General features: G+C 48.8%; 1 protein-coding gene across 1 annotated transcript in view; it reads left to right on the top strand.

The window, feature by feature from the left end:
- The window catches only part of IPO4 (importin 4), a 46661-nt gene extending 26279 nt beyond the window's left edge, over nucleotides 1–20382 (top strand). Inside the window, exons 19-31 of the mRNA XM_080979660.1 lie at nucleotides 470–581; nucleotides 1640–1758; nucleotides 3079–3156; nucleotides 4665–4722; nucleotides 6390–6495; nucleotides 8946–9139; nucleotides 10321–10377; nucleotides 11471–11596; nucleotides 12352–12560; nucleotides 14900–15032; nucleotides 17316–17420; nucleotides 18207–18276; nucleotides 18750–20382. Coding sequence (XP_080835786.1) covers nucleotides 470–581; nucleotides 1640–1758; nucleotides 3079–3156; nucleotides 4665–4722; nucleotides 6390–6495; nucleotides 8946–9139; nucleotides 10321–10377; nucleotides 11471–11596; nucleotides 12352–12560; nucleotides 14900–15032; nucleotides 17316–17420; nucleotides 18207–18276; nucleotides 18750–18880 — 1498 coding nt within the window. The 3' untranslated portion in view covers nucleotides 18881–20382. The remainder of the gene's footprint in view (nucleotides 1–469; nucleotides 582–1639; nucleotides 1759–3078; nucleotides 3157–4664; nucleotides 4723–6389; nucleotides 6496–8945; nucleotides 9140–10320; nucleotides 10378–11470; nucleotides 11597–12351; nucleotides 12561–14899; nucleotides 15033–17315; nucleotides 17421–18206; nucleotides 18277–18749) is intronic.
- Nucleotides 20383–20435: the final 53 nt, after the last annotated feature.

Genomic DNA, 20435 nt, shown 5'->3' with positions numbered 1-20435 from the left:
AGTTGAGGCTTAAATGGTTAAAGTGAGAATGAAAGTTGGGGAAGAAGAAGAAGAATTTTATTATTTGTACCCCGCCCATTTGGCTGGGTTTCCCCAGCCACGTGGGAAGGCCACGAGAGCCAGGGTTATGTGATAAATGGCACAAGCCGGCCTTCGCCTCAGATGTTTGGGACTACAACTCCTATCATCCCCCAACCAACACAGCTGGTGACTCTTGAGTTATAGATGCATTTATCGCCTCTTGGAAGAAGCCTCTCTGCCACTATTGATCATACGCCCTTGGGATGTTGGGGGATGATTGGAGTCGTCGTAAAAATATCTGGGAGGCTGGCAAAAAAACCAAACCACTCTCGTGAATTTTGGGGTTTCTGGCCAAGAGAGGCAAGCTTCGCATCTGCCACCTCAACCTGTTTTAAAATGGAGGCCAGTGAGACACACAGGAGCTCAAAAGAATCCTTTCTTGCGCCAGGTACAGCCTTTTTGGGTCTCTCGCGACCGTCCTGGAGGATGCCATTGAGCCGTACCTGCCTCGCATTACCACTCTTATGATCTATTCTCTCAAATCCACAGAGGGCGTTGAGGTGAGCATTTTGGCATCTGCTTTCGTGGGCTGAGACTCCTGTCATCAGAAGTCAGTGTATACTCCCCCCACCCCATCCCATTTTTATTTATTTTTTTAAAGCCGTAACAATAGGCTTCAAACAAATTTAAAGGGTATAACGCCACTTTGCCCATTGCTAGGTAAAGGTAAAGGGACCCCTGACCGTTAGGTCCAGTCATGACCGACTCTGGGGTTGCGGCGCTCATATCACTTTATTGGCCGAGGGAGCCGGTGTACAGCTTCCGGGTCATGTGGCCAGCATGACTAAGACGCTTCTGGCGAACCAGAGCAGCGCACGGAAACGCCGTTTACCTTCCCACCGGAGCGGTACCTACTGATCTACTTGCACTTTGCCATGCTTTCGAACTGCTAGGTTGGCAGGAGCAGGGACCGAGCAACAGGAGCTCACCCCATCGCGGGGATTCGAATTGCCGACCTTCTGATCGGCAAGTTCTAGGCTCTGTGGTTTAACCCACAGCGCCACCCACATCCACTGCCCATTGCTTCAATGCTATAAAATGATCCCAATATGCATTATTAATACACATTACTGCCTTGCTGGCTCATTAAGTGTTTGCATGCTTAAAACCTAAATGTGTCCATATTCCTGGGGGCAGGGGAGGCATTGGAAACTGGTCTGTTGGGGCAAATGGACCACTTCCCCACTGATCCTGGCTTATTCCCCTGCCCCACCAGTCTGCCTTCTTGCGTCCCCTACCCTTTGTCTCCCTGCTTTCCACCCCACCGGTCCCAAGGGGCACAAATGACCTGTGTTGTGTGCAAGAGAGAGAAGCTGTAAACTTTGAGACCTCAGTGCTGTGACCTGTAAGCAGAGAGGTTTGTGACGCTCAGTATCGCGGCGGCTGCTGCTGCCTAGTTTTCTAGCTTTTCTGGGCTTCCTGAGCTCCTGGGTGGCCGCAGAGTCGAACGATGAGCATTGCAAGAGAGTTCATATTCTCCCGCATCTCAAAATGATGCCTCTTGTGTCTCCTAATCTCCTCCTCACCTCTCCCGCCTTTGTTTTCTGCTTCTTCCCAGTCTCACGGTGGAACTGGAAACTCCTTCCTCCTGTTTGACGATGAGGAAGAGGACGAGGCGGAGGTGGAAGGAGAGGAGAGCCTGGACGAAGACGAAGACGACATCTCTGAGCTTTCGGGGTAGGTGATCATTGTGGGAGGGATTTTAGGAAGGCCGGCATCTCCCTTGTTTTGGGAGGGGATGTTCCAGGTGAGAGGCACAAAGCCATATTTAAACGGTCCTCCCTCAGAAAAACAAAAACCCTCTGGTTTCATAGCCTGTAGCAGGCCGCAGGATGAGCCCTTCGTGTTTCAGAATCCTTCCTTGGCATCCATGTGGACTGGAAACTTAACTCTTTAAATAAGCAAAGGTGGAAGTTTTTTAAAAGGCCATTTTGGTGGCATTTTTTTTTTTTTTTGAAAAACCCTTTATGTAGATGTTAGCTCTCTGAAGACTGATGGAATTTGATTTGGGAGATTTATGGCCCTGGAGCGATGGATTTAGGCGTAAAAGCTGAGAAATTTGTAACTTTGAGAGGCCATCTCTGAAGTCGCTGGCGGTGCTTGTCTGCTTGGTCTCGCTCTCCCCAAGATTGTGTAGCAACCTTTCTCCTGACACTGATTTTGCGTATGCAGTGGGTTTTATTTATTCGGGAGCTTTTATTGTATGGAGGCTCAACCCAACATGTGAGCCCCCCAAAAAACAACCTATAAAATGGGGCACCTCAAATTCAGGTTGATCCCCTTCAGAATGGGTCCCAGGCTCCTTAAAAGCCACCTGAGCCCCTTATATCCCAGCCGGATTGCTGAAATCATCCGGAGGAGCACTGTTAGTTGTCCTCAACCAAAAGTCAAGCATTTAGTGTCTCTACTCCCATGCTGTGGAGAGCTCTTTCAGCAGAGATTTGGCAGGCTCCCCTTGCTTTTGACTCCCAGGCGTCTCTTGAGAACATTTTTATGCCAACAGGCCTACGCAGCTGACATTTCTTCTTGAGCAGCCAGTTCATTTTAGCTATTGTTTTGCATTTCTTTGAGAGGTTTTTACATTGCTGCCCACCACCAGGATGTCTTGCGAGACTGTGGGCAGGATGTAAGTACAGTGGTACCTCAGGTTAAGTACTTAATTCGTTCCGGAGGTCCGTACTTAACCTGAAACTGTTCTTAACCTGAGGTACCACTTTAGTTAATGGGGCCTCCCGCTGCCGCCACCACACAATTTCTGTTCTCATCCTGAAGCAAAGTTCTTAACCCGAGGTACTATTTCTGGCTTAGCAGAGTCTATAACCTGAAGCATCTGTAACCCGAGGTACCACTGTAATTAAGTATAATTTAGGCCTTGGAGAATGCTCTAGGCGTGAGATTCTGTCTTGGGACTTGAATATCTGAGTTTGTTGTTTGTGAGGAGGCGAATCCCAAATTTCCTCTCCTCCCCCCCCCCCCCCGCTTCCGGTTCTCTTGCAGGTTGAACGTGGAAAGCGCCTTCATGGATGAAAAGGATGACGCCTGTGTGGCTCTGGGAGAGATTGCCACCGGAGCAAGGTATGACCGTGTGTGTGTGTGTGAGAGAGAGAGAGAGAGAGAGAGAGACTCATTTTGTGCTGGAGTGGTTTGGAGACCACCAGTGTGACTGACCCATCGGTAACAGACCTTGGGGTATACAGACCCTTCTCAGGAATTGGTGACAAGAGGAGAAGCTTCTGCTCTTTAAAAACCTGAAGCGCCCCTTAGGGGCAGTTGGTGGGAGGAGGGGGAGCAGCAGCAGGGACACCCACCCCTTAAAAAGATTTTATATGGAGATTTTAAGATTTTATAGGGAAGTGTAGTGTTTAGGAAGTTTTTAATATTTAATGCTGTATTGTTTTTAATACTTGATTGGAAGCCGCCCAGAGTGGCTGGGGAAACTCAGCCAGATGGGCGGGGTATGTATGTATGTATGTATAAATAAATAAAATTATTATTATTATTATTATTATTATTATTATTATTATATCCAGCCCAACAAAATATCAAGAGGAAAACACACAGCAGGGCGATCTGAAACTGGCTTGTGTTGACAAACAGAAGTGTGTTCAGTAGATGTTTGGAGCAGATCCCAGTTGGTGTCCTCGGGCGTCCAAAAAAAATATCTGATTTTGCTTATGTGACGGCAGTGGGATTAGAGGGGTCTGCACAGGGAAGGGTGCTCCGTCAAGTATCCTCGTATCCTCACATGAGCGCAGGTCCTTCAGCGCAGGGCAAGGCACTGTGTCTACCTGGCTCCTGCCCTTTGACCCTTGTGACTGGGCTGATGGGAATCAGAGTCCAGCGGCATCGTCCGGTGAGGCAGATATTCCCCACCCCAGAGCTCTCCCCAAGTAGAGACGAGAGCTTAGATCTCACACTAACCTTTTCCCCCACTTTCTTTTTGTCTCCATCTCTTTTTTTTTTTTTTTTTTGGAGTTTTATTTATTTATTAACATTCTTATGTTACATTGGTAAACATTATATTATATCACAAGGCTTATTATAATTTTCAGCATGTATACAAAGTTTATATACCTAAAGAAAAGAAACAAGGACAAAAAACGATTCCAAAATGATATATGTACCAACGCTTTGGACTTCCTGTCCATCCCGTTGTATATTCCTTTTTTACAAATGAATGTACTCTTATTATTGTATATTTCTTTACATTTTATGTAATACATCCCTATATCAATATGTACCCTTGGTCTTATTTCTCAACTCAGTCTCTCTCCAGCGTCAATCGAATGCTAGCATAGATAGCGAACCTTGACTGTATTTTTGAACATATATATTATATCTATCCCACTTTCCCATAATATTTTGTTTTGAATTGCCTCTCAGGCTATTTGTCAACTGCGCCATTTCAGCAAATTCTTGTAGCTTGTTATGCCAATCCGTTATTGTCGGGACTTCTTCTTCCTTCCACCCCTTTGCCACCAAAGTCCGAGCTGCAGCCGTTGCATATAAAAATACTTCCCCAAAGGCATTTGGGATGTCCCTGCCAACAAAACTTAACTTAACTCTTTTTGTCTCCATCTCAGCGTGGTCTTCCTGCCTTTCTTGGAAAAATGCTTCCAGGAAGTCTTTGTGCTCTTGGAGGTAATGGGGGGGCCAGAGGGGGGGAGTATGTTTGGGGAAAGTGGAGCAGGGGGCAAACTTTGGCGGGGGAAAGGAGAGGCTTGGACCTGGAAAGAGAGGAGAGATGTTTTCTGGACACCTGTAGGGCAGCAGTCCCTTACAGAAGCTCCGTTATACTGAATCAGGCAGTGATAAACAGCTCTTGCTGTCAGAAAGTTCTTTCTGATGTTGAGTCGGAATTCCTTTCCGGCAACTTGAATCCATCATTTGGAGCGGGAGAAAACAAGCTGGCTGCAGCTTCCATGTGGCGATCATATCTTCTCAGCCTCCTCTTACCCAGCTGCCTCAACCATTCCTCATCAGGCTTGGTTTCCAGCCCTTTGATCATCTTGGTTGCCCTCCTCTGCACACCTGCCAGCTTGTCAATATTCTCCTTAAATTGTGGCGCCCAGAACTGGACACAGTATTCCAGGTATGGTCTGGCCAAGGCAGAATAGAGTGAGACTATTACTTCCCAGCGGGTGGCGCTGTGGGTTAAACCACAGAGCCTAGGACTTGCCGATCAGAAGGTCGGCGGTTCAAATCCCCGCGACGGGGTGAGCTCCCGTTCCTCGGTCCCTGCTCCTGCCAACCTAGCAGTTCGAAAGCACGTCAAAGTGCAAGTAGATAAATAGGTACCGCTCCGGCGGGAAGGTAAACGGCGTTTCCGTGCGCTGCTCTGGTTTACCAGAAGCGGCTTAGTCATGCTGGCCACATGACCGGGAAGCTGTACACCGGCTCCCTCGGCCAATAAAGCGAGATGAGCGCCGCAACCCCATAGTTGGTCATGACTGGACCTAATGGTCAGGGGTCCCTTTACCTTTATCACTTCCCTTGATCTGGGCATTATACTTCATATATATATATATTATATGAAGCTGGGGGGCACCTGCTTCTCATAACAGCTGGGAGGGAGGAACCCTCAGTCAAAGGCTATCTGGGGTGTGGCAGAGAAGAGCTTTTTTTTTGTTTTGGCCAAAGTTGTTGCGAAATCACAAAAAAAGTTTTTTAGGAAATTCGCCAAAAAACCATCTTCCAACTGTCAGATTTTCCAAGACGTTTGAACTGATTTCGAAAACTTCTGCTTGTACACTATTTCTGGCAGACGAATCCCGGATACGTTCAGACGTATGGCAGCCCTAAATTTAGGGACCTGGAATAAGTGCAAGTGGGTGGTTATAATTCTTCACGGATGTATGACCCTCTGCACTCATCACAGGAGGATTTACAGCTGAAACGGGGTTGATAAACAGTACCTCAAAAAGCTCCACAGCTTAAGAGCGGTTCAAAAGCAATACAGAACGAGAGCAGCAACGGTGGATAACATTTTAATCTAGCTTGAACCAAAAATGCGCACAGTTGCTTCCGGACAGTGCCGCTAGGGGGCGCCTGTCGTATCTCAGTAGGGATGGTATTGTGCAGAGCGGGGGCTGCCACCCTGGAGACCCTGCTCTGTGTTAACCGTGGCACGGGCTTCTGATATTTGGGGGGGCTTTAAGGAGAAAGTCTCCTGCAGAGGGTCTGTAAGGGATGGATGCCGTCTCTCAGGTAGCCTGGTCCTCAGCTGTGCAGGACGTTTTCTTTGTTAGTGGTAGCAAAGCAGATGTAAGGGCCACAGCAAAAGGCCTGACTCCTCCTTCTCTTCCCAGCATCCCAACATCAACGTCCGGAAATCTGCTTTCAACACCCTGGGACATTTCTGCATCTCCTTACACCGGGTTTGCGAGCGGGATCCGTCCGAACCTCACAGCGCCGGTGAGTGACCTCAGGGATGGTGTGTTTGTTTTTTAACTGCGTTGGTCCAAGAATGACCTTGAAGCACGACTTTGACGCAGGAAGAACCTAGCTTAGCAAAAGGAGCAGAGGAGCCCGCAAATTAGGGATGGGACACAAACTGCAGAAGGCTCAGACGGACAATATATAGCTTGGAAGGTTTGCAGCAGCACAGGAAGTTGCCACGTGCAACTGTTGATCTGTTATACAGTGGTACCTCGGGTTAAGTACTTAATTTGTTCCGGAGGTCCGTTCTTAACCTGAAACTGTTCTTAACCTGAAGCACCACTTTAGCTAATGGGGCCTCCTGCTGCTGCCGTGCTGCCGGAGCACGATTTCTGTTCTTATCCTGAAGCAAAGTTCTTAACCTGAAACACTATTTCTGGGTTAGCGGAGTCTGTAACCTGAAGCGTATGTAACCCGAGGTACCACTGTAACAAATTTCAAGGTGCACACACATAGGAGCACACACTCTCCAGAAAACCAAGCTTTCACCCTTTAAAAATTACCGTATTTTTTGCTCTATAAGATTCACTTTTTCCCTCCTAAAAAGTAAGGGGAAATGTGTGTGCGTCTTATGGAGTGAATGCAGGCTGCGCAACTATCCCAGAAGCCAGAACAGAAAGAGGGATTGCTGCTTTCACTGCGCAGCAATCCCTCTTGCTGTTCTGGCTTCTGAGATTCAGAATATTTTTTTTCTTGTTTTCCTCCTCCAAAAACTAGGTGCGTCTTGTGGTCTGGTGCGTCTTATAGAGCGAAAAATGTGGTAGAAAATATTCGGGGGGGGGGTCACTTGATTTGAGCTCACAGAGCAATCCCAAAGCCACCTTGGTTCTCTTGATTTTCTCTGCAGTAGAAGGAAGTGTCTTGGAAAAACCTTTCTTTTCGTTTATAAATCCTGTAAACAGAGCAATTTACTGAAGTGAATGGGCCACTGTCCAGCAACTATCCTTCAGTGCGAGTCAAAAGAGCAGTTTTTATGTATGAATGAGGTTGATCCATGAAATGGATTCATGAACCAAAGTAATTGCCATCCTAAAAGAATGGCCTAGACTGGCCAAGATAAGGCAACCGGCAAATATTATCAGGTATCTTGGCAGACAGGAGACAAGCCACACACTCAAATTTCTGCCTCTTACTGTGACGGTTGTACGGTGCTTTTTGGTGCTCTTTGGGCCGGGGAATTTCTAAAGTCTTTACACACCTTTGTTCTGGGTCCTGCCGTCCTTGCAAGCGGGGAGGGAACTCCGTGGCAACAGGGAAATAAAGACTTTTTGCTGGATCCTGCCTCCATCCATTCTCCTCTGACCCTTAATGGGCTTGGGAGTCCCTTGCTGGGGAGCTGGGCTGTAAAAGCCAACCCCGGAATTTTATTATAACAAGTCCATCTTGTCTCGCCTACCCTGACTGGCTGCCGCAGTTGTCCGGATATTCGACCCGGCATCTTTCCCTGCCGTACGTGAAGGTGCCATCGGGGACTGAACCCGGGCCCTGCCATTGAGCTAAGAGTAAAACAAGATTCTAGTCTTCTTGGAACTGGAGAAAGGGGCTGGCGTAAACAGTAACATAGGAAGCTGTTGTCTATGAAGTCAGACCATCTTGTCTGCACCGACTGCCAGGATTTCAGGCAGGGAATCTTTTTACCTGAAGTTGCCGTGGGGAATCAAATCTGGTGCCTTCTGCTCCGCCAACCAATCTCTGGCCCGTCTGCTTCTAAAAACACCACTGCGTTCGTGCCCTCCTTTCAGGCGGGGCATCTGGTGGGGCCAGGACGCTGGATCCAGCCCCTCTTAGTCCTCGTGAGAACAGTGTGGTGTAGTGGTTCAGAGTGGTGGACTCGTAATCTGGTTCGATTCCCCGCTCCTCCACATGCAGCTGCTGGGTGACCTTGGGCCAGTCACTCTTCTCTGAAGTCTCTCAGCCCCACTCACCTCACAGAGTGTTTGTTGTGGGGGAGGAAGGGAAAGAAGCTTGTTAGCTGCTTTGAGACTCCTTAGGGTAGTGATGGGACGCGGGTGGCGCTGTGGGTTAAACCACAGAGCCTAGGATTTGCTGATCAGACGGTCACCCCGTGACGGGGTGAGCTCCCGTTGCTCGGTCCCTGCTCCTGCCAACCTAGCAGTTCGAAAGCACGTCAAAGTGCAAGTAGATCAATAGGTATTGCTCCGGCGGGAAGGTAAACGGCGTTTCCATGCGCTGCTCTGGTTCGCCAGAAGCGGCTTAGTCATGCTGGCCACATGACCCGGAAGCTGTACACCGGCTCCCTCGGCCAATAAAGCAAGATGAGCGCCGCAACCCTAGAGTCGGTCATGACTGGACCTAATGGTCAGGGGTCCCTTTACCTTTAGGGTAGTGATAAAGCGGGATATCAAATTCAAACTCTCCTCCTTCTCCTTCTCCTCCTCCTCCTCTTCTTCTTCTTCCTTCCGCAGCTCGCCTCCAGCTGCTGTGCACCGTGCTGCCTGCTTACATCAAAGGGATCCGGGAAGACAAGGAGCGCCAGGTGGTGATGGAGATTTTGGAGAGCCTGGCGAGGGTGTTGAAGACCTGCCGGCAAGAGGCCCTCCGCGCACCCGGGCAGCTGACGGACCTGTGCCAGGTCATCCGGGAGGTCCTGGAGAAAAAAGTGAGTCTTCAGGTGGGGAGGCAGGAGGGGAGCTGTGGTCCAAAATACCTGTGAGTTCTCCAGGTTGGCGAAGGCTGGGGCAGAGATTTCTGCAGGGCTCTCCCCCGTTTTCCCCTCTTGGGGGCCAGTCTTTTCCACCACTCAAGCTTGCCCTTGGTGACTCCCGCTGACCGGACTGTGAATCTGGCAGCTCCTGCCAGATTCAGCTTCACAGAGGGGGTGGGAAGCGTCAGGGCGAGGGGCACCCCCCAAAAAGCTTTATATGAGTACAGTGGTACCTTGGGTTACATATGCTTCAGGTTACAGGCGCTTCAGGTTACCGACCCAGAAATATTACCTCGGGTTCAGGATGAGAACAGAAATCGTGCAGCGGCAGCACAGAAGCAGCAGGAGGCCCCATTAGCTAAAGCGGTGCTTCAGGTTAAGAACAGTTTCAGGTTAAGAACAGACCTCCAGAACGAATTAAGTTCTTAACCCGAGGTACTACTGTATATAAAATTACAAACTAGTGCAGTGCATTTTTGGGAAGTGGTGGGACATACACAAATGGGGTAGAAGTGGGGCTTTTTTGTTGGAGGAGTATTTAATAATAATAATAATAATAATAATAATAATAATGATAATTTTTATTTATACCCCGCCCTCCCTGGCCAGAGCCAGGCTCAGGGCGGCTAACACCAGTAAAATTACAGTAAAAACATTGGGGGGGGGGGGGAACCAATTTAAAATACAGGTTAAAATGCAATTTAAAATGCAGCCTCATTTTAAAAGTAAATGCAATTTAAAATGCAGCCTCATTTTAAAAGTAGCCCATAGATCAAAACCCTAAGGGGAGGGAAACATAAGGGTCAGACTGAGTCCAAACCAAAGGCCAGGCGGAACAGCTCTGTCTTGCAGGCCCTGCGGAAAGATGTCAAGTCCCGCAGGGCCCTGGTCTCTTGTGACAGAGCGTTCCACCAAGTCGGGGCCAGTACTGAAAAGGCCCTGGCCCTAGTTGAGACCAATCTAACCACCTTGCGACTTGGGACCTCCAAGGTGTTGTCGTTTGTGGACCTTAAGGTCCTCCGCAGGGCATACCAGGAGAGGTGGTCCTGTAGGTACGTGGGTCCTAGGCCACATTTAGGCCAGTATATGCCGCAATCCTATTCAAAAACGCTCTCTTCCTTGTGTTCCCTTTGCAGACAGTCTGTCAGGACCCCAGTCTGGATGAAGACGAGGATGAAGATTGTGACGAGGTGGTAAGTCCAGCAATCAGCAGCCTCAGACCCCAGAACCCCTTGTAATTTGTGGGCTTCTGAGAACAGACGCGGCAGCCTGATATATATTTCCCTCACTAGCCTTTATGGTTTCAGTAAATGCATTCCAAGTACAGTGGTACCTTGGTTCTCAAACTTAATCCATTCCAGAAGTCCGTTCCAAAACCAAAGCGTTCCAAAACCAAGAGTGCACATTCCCATAGAAAGTAATCCAAACGGATTAATCCGTTCCAGACTTTTAAAAGCAACCCCTAAAACGGCAATTTAACATGAATTTTACTATCTAACGAGACCGTTGACCCATAAAATGAAAGCAATAAACAATGTACTGCAGTCACACAGTCAATCCGTCAGTAGCTGAACTGGGTTCCACACAGTCACACACACAAAAAAACAAAAGAGCCACAAAAACAAAAAGGCAAAAGAAATAGCAAAAACAGACAGACCTCAGCGTAACACTCAAAACGGAAGTTTTGGAGCCCGTTCGGCTTCCAAAAAAAGTTTGCAAACCTGAACACTTCTGGGTTTGCCGTGTTTGGGTTCCAAGTTGTTTGAGTACCAAGGCGTTTGAGAACCAAGGGACCACTGTATCATTATACTTGTCCAATCTTCGTCTGAAAGCAATCAGTTCCTCCCTGAAAAAGATACCCGCTCCGCGGCCTGCAAGCGAGGAAGACGGAGAACCTCGGCTCAATTCTTTTTCTCTCTTTTTTCCTTTTCTACAAGAACACGAGGTAGATGCCTTGCCACTGAGCTGTGGGCCTTGTAGTCTTTAAGATTGCAGTCCTCATGGTTCAGAAGCAGCAGCTGACGTAAACAGTAGCATAGGGACAAATCATTGGTCCTCCTAGCTCAGCATTGTCTACCTGAACGGCAGCAGTGGCTCTCCAGGTTTTCAGACGGGCGCCTCTTTCTCTCCCAGCCCTGCCTGCAGATGCCCTCAGGATTTGAACTCAAGACCTTTGATAGGCATTGCAGATTCCCTCCCTCTGAGTTGCAGCCCGCCTTCTAAATCTCTGCTTCCTCCTCTCACTGCCCTGTGTCTCTCCTTTCTCCCTCTGCCTCCCAAAACCAGGCGGAATATGACTCCATGCTGATTGAGTACGCCGGTGAGGTGATCCCAGCTCTGGCCGAAGCGGCTGGCGGAGAAGCCTTCGCTCCGTACTTTGCCGGCTTCCTGCCCCTGCTCCTGAATAAGATGGTGAGTGACGCCTGCCCCTTCCCTCTCCGGGACTTCCTTTGGATTCCCATTTACTTTAGCCCGAGTCCCGGGACACCTCAGTTCTTATTTATCTACTTAAGGGCATTTGTGCCATGCTATTCAGCTTTAAAGTTAAAATTTTAAAATTTGGGCCTTGGGCCTGTTGCTGTGTCTAGGCCAGGCATAGGCAACTTTCGGCCCTTCAGAGATTTTGGACTACAATTCCCATCATCCCTGGCCACTCTTCCTGTTAGCTAAGGATCATGGGAGTTGTAGGCCAAAACATCTGGAGGGCCAAAGGTTGCCTATGCCTGGTCTAGGCCTAACCCAGCAGTTCTCTACCTGTGGGTCCCCCAGATGTTGTTGGACTACAACTCCCATCATCCCTGAGCTCTGGCCTTGCTAGCTAGGGGTGATGGGAGTTGTAGTTCAACATCTGGGGACCCACAGGTTGAGAAAGGCTGGCCTAACCATAGCTGTCAACTTTCCCCTTTACTTGCGAGGAATCATGTTTGGAATAAGGGAATTTCCCTTAAAAAAAAGGGAAACCTTGACAGCCACGGGCCTCACCCTACCTCACAGGGGTGGTTTTTTTACTTTGCTCAAGTATTTCCGTGCCGCCATATCTGACCCCCCTGCTTGCCCCCTTGTAACGCTTTCCGGTTGGAGCGGGGAGGGGGTCTTTTCCCTTCCTGTGAATTTCTCCCTCATCTTTGCGTTTCCGCTTCATCCTGCCCCTTTCCTCCTCCCCGCAGAAGCCCAGCTGTTCCTCCACAGACAGGTCCTTCGCGGTGGGCACCATGGCGGAGGCGGTGCAAGGCCTGGGCCGCGCCTCGAGCGCCTTCGTGCCGCGCCTCCTGCCGGTGCTGATGGGGGCGGCGCGCGACGCCAACCGGGAGGTGCGCAGCAACGCAGTCTTCGGGCTGGGCGTGCTGGCGGAGCACGGCGGGGAAGCCATGCACGAGTATCCTTTGCTCCGTGAGGTGGAGGGGGCCGGGATCGGGTTCCCGGCGCGGCCCGCCAAGGAAGAGTCCGCACACATTCCGGAAGCTTCCATCAATACCCCACAGAAACGAAGAAAAGCCTGGGCTGAAGTGAGCCAGAATCTGGAATCGTGTCACAGGTGAAACTCGAAAAATTAGAATATCGTGGAAAAGTTCATTTGTTTCAGGAATTCAACTTAAAAGGTGAAACTAATACATGATATAATTTGGGGTTTTCATCAGCTGTATGCCATAATCATCACAATTATAACAAATAAAGGCTTGATATATCTCACTCTGCATGTCATGAGTCTATCTCATATATTAGTTTCACCTTTTAAGTTTAATTACTGAAATAAATGAACTTTCCATGATACTCTAATTTTTCGAGTTTCACCTGTACCTTGAAGGCAGAATCAGAGCGGATTTCTCAAGGTACTGGCGAAAAAAGGGACACCAACACCCACATATATCTATATATCATCTATATCTCCCAGCATGTTGTTGTAAAAGGCCCCCCTCAGGGACTATGAGAAAGGCAATGCGTTGCTTAAATACTAAGCTATTAAAAACAAATTATATACCAATTGTGTACACTTAATCAAAATGAAAAGCAGCCTATATCTATCTATCTATCTATCTATCTATCTATCTATCTATCTATCTATCTATCATCTATCTCAGGCTTCCTCAACCTCGCCCTCCAGATGTTTTGGGACTACAACTCCCATCATCCCTAGCTAACAGGACCAGTGGTCAGGGATGATGGGAATTGTCGTCTCAAAACATTTGGAGGGCCGAGTTTGAGGAAGCCTGATCTATCTAATCTCCCAGCATGTTGTTGTGAAAGGCCCCCCTCAGGGACTACGAGAAAGGCAATGCGTTGCTTAAATACTAAGCTATTAAAAACAAATTATGTATCAATTGTGTATGCATAACCAAAATGAAAAGCAGCCTGCCGAGATCCCTGTGGTTTATTCATTCATTTAGTATATTACCCTTCATCTGAAAATCACAGCATGAAAATACAAAGTGAAAACACCAAAGGGATAGGGTTATCACTTAGTCACTTAATTCATTTATTTCATAGAATTTATACACTGCTAGATTGTGTGTGTGTGTATATATGTATATATAATCCAGCAGAGTATAAATGTATAAATATAAATATAAATAAGTGTAGGCCACTTTGAGGGTGGTGTGTGTGTGTGTGTGTGTGTATAAATATATATATTTAAAAACCACCCTCAAAGCGGCCTACAAAATACAAAATGGCAAAACAGAGGCAGATTCAGAACCCTCCTTTGAAACGTGCAAAAGCTGAAATGCTGAAACAGATTAAATTTGCCTCAACGTTTTAAAGCGTCTGGGTGGGCATGTCTTAAACAGGAATGTTTTTAGAGGGTGCCGAAAACGTCAAGCAGCGAAAACGCCAGCTTGATCTGAATCGGCAGGGAGTTCCAAAGTGCAGACGTTGCCACACTAAACAACCGAGTTCTTACAAATGTGGAATGGGGATTATGTGGCACCGGTCGTCGTAATAATTCCAATTCTGTCGATCAAACCGGTCAAGTGACTCCACGACCAGCTGTTCCACGGACGGCCCCAGAGTTGTGGCCTGGTCTCTCCCCGATGAGACCCACCTGTTTATTTATTTATTTTTATTTTTTAAATGATATTTATTGAAGTTTCAAAAAATACAGAATACAGAAAGAAAAAGAATAAAGTTTTTAAAAATATAACCAAAAAAGTAAAAAATAAAAAGAAACATACCAAATAAAACAGTTAAAAGGACATTAATTTTCCATAACCTATCTTCCCTATACTTATTTCCCCGGACCTCCTCATACCTCCCTTTTTTGTATTCCAGTTCAATTTGTTAGTTCAGCAAATCCTTACCATTAAAATTACCCAGTTGCAAACCTTTTTTCATATCTCTTAAAGCATTACAGCTAAAAACCTCTTAGTTTCTATCCAACATCCTTCTAAGATTCCTTAAGAGACCCACCTGTTTAGACAAGCCTTCTCCTGACTATTGTTTTATTGTACAACTTGACTGCGACCGTTTCAATGTTCCGGTGAGATTGTTTTCTTGTGTTTTGTTTTCGTTTGTATAGGAATTGATTATATATATTTAAAGCTTATTGGAAACCATTTTGGCAGTTAAGCAGTGTATAATAACTCAACGGTGCTGGTGGTGGGAATCCAGCAAAATCTGTTGGCCTTTCTTGCTCTCTCTCCAGTTCCTGGCAGCACGTCAGGCCCTCGCCCTCCCGACTCTTCCTTTTTCTCCTTAACCCCCTCGCTTGCTCTGCTACAGACACTACCCCAAGGTCCTGGGGCTTTTGTCCAACATAATCTCTCAGGAGCGTAACAACCGGGTGGCCGACAATGTATGCGGGGCCGTCGCAAGGATGGTGATGGCCAATCCTGGAGGGGTCCCCATCGGACAGGTGAGAGCCGAGTGCGAATCCTGATCAGTATGCAAGGCCCCATAGCGCAGGGGCGGATCGGGAATCTTCTGCCACCTCCTTAATATTGGAGGCACCTAGCTTCAGCATGTACAGTGGTACCTCGGGTTAAGTACTTAATTCGTTCCGGAGGTCCGTTCTTAACCTGAAACTGTTCTTAACCTGAAGCACCGCTTTAGCTAATGGGGCCTCCTGCTGCCGCCGCACCGCCGGAGCACAATTTCTGTTCTCATCCTGAAGCAAAGTTCTTAATCTGAAGCACTATTTCTGGGTTAGCGAAGTCTGTAACCTGAAGCATCTGTAACCCGAGGTACCACTGTATATGCTTTTGGAAACAGTTAATCTTTGCCACCACTTCTTTTTTAATTCCGGCTTGGTTGATCTGGAATACCTACTTGCCGTTCTGCTTATCCATAGGGTTTTGGAAATCAACTTTTATTAATTAAAAAAAAGAGGTTTTTATTTCTGATAAGAAAAATCCAAACTAACCTAGGCATTAAGCCTATAGAATTGCCTGATCCTGAAACCCAGGCTGTTGATTGATTTCCGGTCATCATCATCACTATTATTTAATAAAGTAATATTTTATTATCCTTAGCATTTATGTTAAGTGCTTAACATTTCCTGCGTGTTGCACAGAGATTCAAACCCTGTCCACAGGCGTTGCAATTTACTGCGCACAACATGAAAGGAAAAAGGAATGGGGAGGGGAGAGGAAAGTGCTGTTGACTCGAATTCCCAGGAGCTTTCCAAGGTCTCAGGAGCAGCCCTGACTCTTTACGGTTGTTTTCAGCTGGGGATTAAACATGCAACCTTTGCTCTGCGAAGCATTTTATTTACCACTGGGTTTTGTTCATTAGCTACCTTCCTTTCTGAATAGTAGATTATCTTAACACATTCTTTTTAACTGCCCCAGCAGAATATGGGCAGGGGGAAGGAGAGGGGCAGACTTTCCCACTCCCCGTGCTTCTGGGGGTTGTGGGGAGTCCGATCCCCTTGGCCAAGCGGTGGGGAAAGGGGGTGGTCACGATTAACGAAGGAGTGCAACAGCAACAGCAACAATAATAATAATAATTTATTATTTATACCCTGCCCATCTGGCTTGGCTTCCCCAGCCACTCTGGGCGGCTTCCCAAAAAATATTAAAACACTGTAATACATCAAACATTAAAATCTTCCCTAAACAGGGCTGCCTTCAGATGTCTTTTAAAAGTCTTGTTCTCTTTGACAGCTGGTGGGAGGGCATTCCAGAGGGCGGGTGCCACTACCAAGAAGGCCCTCTGCCTGGTTCCCTGTAACTTGGCTTCTCGCAGCGAGGGAACCGCCAGAAGGCCCTCAGAGCTGGACCTCAGTGTCCGGGCAGAACGATGGGGGTGGAGATGCTCCTTCAGATATACTGGACCAAGGCCATTTAGGGCTTTCAAGGTCAGCACCAACACTTTGAATTGTGCTCGGAAACGTACTGGGAGCCAATGTAGGTCTTTCAAGACCAGTGTTATATGGTCTCGGTGGCCACTCCCAGTCACCAGTCTAGCTGCCGCGTTCTGGATTACTTGTAGTTTCCAGGTCACCTTCAAAGGTAGCCCCACATAGAGTGCATTGCAGTAGTCCAAGCGGGAGATAACCAGAGCATGCACCACTTTGGCGAGGCAGTCTGCGGGCAGGTAGGGTGTTAGCCTGCGTACCAGATGGAGCTGGTAAAAGCCGCCCTGGACACAGAATTAACCTGCGCCTCCATGGACAGCTGTGAGTCCAGAATGACTCCCAGGCTGCGCACCTGGTCCTTCAGGGGCACAGTTACCCCATACAGGACCAGGGAGTCCCCCACACCTGCCCGCCTCCTGTCCCCCCAAAACAATACTTCTGTCTTGTCAGGATTCAACCTCAATCTGTTAGCCGCCATCCATCCTCCAATGTTTCGACCAGAATCGAGGACCCTTGCTCCGACCCCTGGGCTGCTTCTCTCTCTGCGCAGAAGAATCCCTTTGGGTCAGGCGGCTACGGTCAAATCTGTGGCCGTATAACCACCTCACGGCACCCAGGGATGGGTGCAAAAGTTGACACGCTTTTTACTTCAGTGCTGCTTCAAAAGCGGAGTAAAATACCCAGCTCTTCAACTCTGGCTGAGAGTCTATAGGACAGGCTTTGCCAGCCTGGGGCCCTGCAGATGTTTTGGAGCAGCAAGGCCTACAATTAAGGATTTTGCGACGATCCTTAATCAAGCATCTTTCCCTCCCGCCTTGTTTCTTCCCACCCTTTCCACAGATTTTCCCCGTCCTGATCCACAATCTCCCCCTGAAGGACGACTTGGAGGAATACAAAACGGTTTTCTGTTGCATCAACTTTATATATGAGCACGATCCCCAGCAGGTAGGTTCCCCCAACCTCCCTCCCTCCCTCACAACCTATCGCTTTGACCTGAGAGATTCCCCCCCCCCAAAAGAACCCCTCTGCTTTGGCAGAACTTTGTCTCTAGTGTTGTAGTCGGAGTGCCAGACCCAGCAGCCGGGAGAGGTGGCACAAGCGACTTGGCGCAGGGCTGTAAAAGGCACCCTCCCGGTTCATGCTGCATGTACCCATTTCCTTGCCCAATACCAGAGTTGGCGGCAAGTCTCTTCCCCCGCCCAGGCGGACATCCATTTTCTGCTCATTCGGATCGAGCAAAGCTTCCCTGTAACAAGAGGGGAGTTGAGAGATGCTATTTCTTTTAAAAAGGGACACGGGTGGCGCTGTGGGTTAAACCACAGAGCCTAGGACTTGCCGATCTGAAGGTCGGCGGTTCGAATCCCCGCGATGGGGTGAGCTCCCGTTGCTCGGTCCTGCTCCTGCCAACCTAGCAGTTCGAAAGCACGTCAAAGTGCAAGTAGATAAATAGATACCACTCTGGCGGGAAGGTAAACGGCGTTTCCGTGCACTGTTCTGGCTCGCCAGAAGCGGCTTCTTCATGCTGGCCACATGACCCGGAAACTGTACGCCGGCTCCCTTGGCCAATAAAGCAAGATGAGCGCCGCAACCCCAGAGTCTGCCGCGACTGGACCTAACGGTCAGGGGTCCCTTTACCTTACTATCCACAACATCCCCACATGTTCCGTGTTTTGCTCCCCACACACGAAAGGGGATTTGCCGTGGCCCTGAGAAGGCCTTGTTCTCTTTCAGGTCCTGCAGCAGATTGGCGAACTTGTGCGAGTCAGTGGCAGTGTCCTGGCCAAGGAGAACATCCCCTCAGGTATGCGCTCTGGGTGGTCAGCGGGCCTTCATGGTTGGGCAGCTGCCCACCAACATCTCCCCCTCCCCTGCCCATTTTTACTGCCCAACCACTTTGGGAGAGGGTGTTGGTGTTCAGAAGAACGCGACTTCGTTGTGCGATCAGTGCCACGTGGCATGTGGTGCTCTCGGGGTCACTGGGTGGTATTCACACCCGCCCAGGGCGCCTGACAATAATTCAACTCATAACAATAACTATTCCTGATAACAGCAACGTGGCGTAGTGGTTAGAGCACCGGACCTCGGACCTGGGTGCGTCAGGGATTGTAATGGTCACTAGGCCCCACAGCCCCTGCCGCCCCACGAACATCCGGCTGGCGGCTAGGTGGAAACGGAAAGTTTGAGCGAGGTATTGCCCAGCGTCCGAGACGTCACTGCTGCATCTCGGCCAGCTTAACGGCTCTCTCCCTCTGTGTGTGTGTTCTCGTTGCTCAGAAGGCCGCAACTCCCTGGTCTCCCTGCTGCGCAATCTCTCCGCCCGATGCCCGTCCGAGTTCCAGGCGGTGGTGCGCTCGCTGCCTTCGGAAGCCGCTACCTTGGTCAACGCGGCGGTCAGCTCTGTTTGAGGAGGGGCCGCGCTCCCAACTTTGTGAAAGCGGAAGGGGACTTTGCTTGAGGCGACCCCCCCCACCTCCCACCCTTCTTGGCTCTGTATGGACTAACCCTTCCAAGTTTTTGCGGCCGACCTGCCCTCCGCCCGTTGACGCCAGGCGACGCTCCCTGCGGTTTCAATTCCCCGTTTCTCGTCAGGCTTCTCCCGCCTCACCGTCGTGCCACCTACCTGTGACGGCTGTTCGTTTTTTGCCACACGCGTCCCTTGGTGCTGGGGGGGGGGGTCTTGGGGGGCGGGCAGTCAGCCTTTTTTCACACAGCATCAGCAGCGGCATGAAGTATGTAGCACCCAAACTCCCACCAGCCTCTTTTCTTCCTCGGCCTTTCCCCAAGGGAGGCTCTCTGCCTAACACCTTCAGGGACTGCAGCGGTTGCTCGATCCATCCGTTGGGGGGCCTCAAAGTCCCTGCCGCCAAATTTTTGCCTTTTTTTGCTGCCCAGTTACGACGCCCTCGACCAGCACGCTTCATTTGCCAAGGGGCAACCGTCGTAGCCAGTTTTGCGCCGAGACAAGAGCCCAGCAGGATGGGGGGGGTGGCTGTGTTTTACGGGAGCCCCTTTTAGTAGGGCAGCAAGGAGGAAAGGAGAGAGGATATTGGTGCAGTCGGGGGCGCTAGTCCACATGGTTTTCCCTTCTTCCTCGAGATGGACTTTGGAGGGCTGAGGAGTGCTTTCAGCGGCACTCAAAAACACAAGCAGTGTGGCATGTCATTAGCATGTAAACTGCAAAAAAAAAAAACCCTCATTCCTCGACCATTACAGGAAGAGGGAATGTGAGCTTGAGTTCGGCCTGTCCCTGTTGCGGTTGCTATAACCTCCCACGACCAGGAAATGTGTATTTTATCTTTCTTTGAAAGCTAAGCGAAAACAAGAGCAGTGTGTTGAGGGAATTTTAGTCATTGAGAGACCCACTTTCTGTTTGATCTCCAAGCCAAAGATTTCAGGTCAGGTCACACTTGAAAGTTCAGCAGTATTAAGTTTTCCTCAGATATATGCTGATGCGAGTCCTGCCATTAATGGAAGCCAAGACACAGCCCCTTCCGATTATTATTTTCTTCCTCCTCCCGCGGAGTTTCTCATCTCTTTCCAACGGTTGTCGAGGGGGGCGGCTGTCTTTTGAGCCAAATTCGTCCCGCCTCCCTTTCCCTGTTGGGAGCGATTCTCAGCGCTTTTAAGTGCCGCCTCCCTCCCGTTCTTTGCGGGGGGCTTATTCCAAATGAATTTTGTTTGCCAAAGTTCGTGTTTCCCCCAAACAGTCTCTGAGAGGATTTTGTGATAATTTATTTTCGCAAGGCTGCTGTAGGTTTTCACCCGAGCTCCTGCACCCATCGAACCAGCTGTTTCCCCATCTAGTTTGTATTTAAGATTATATAACCACCTGGGTTTTGGTATTTTTCTGGAACGAAGAGATTATATTGTGTTATGTTATAATAAAAAAACACGTTGAAACTAACAAGTGTGTTTCCCTTGGAGAGTGGGTATGCTTATTAAGGGTATCGTAAGAACGGG

The sequence above is a fragment of the Podarcis pityusensis genome, assembly GCF_964106645.2.
Source record: "Podarcis pityusensis genome assembly, chromosome: 13".
Classification (NCBI taxonomy): Eukaryota; Metazoa; Chordata; class Lepidosauria; order Squamata; family Lacertidae; genus Podarcis; species Podarcis pityusensis.
This window is presented reverse-complemented; position numbering and strand designations above follow the sequence as displayed.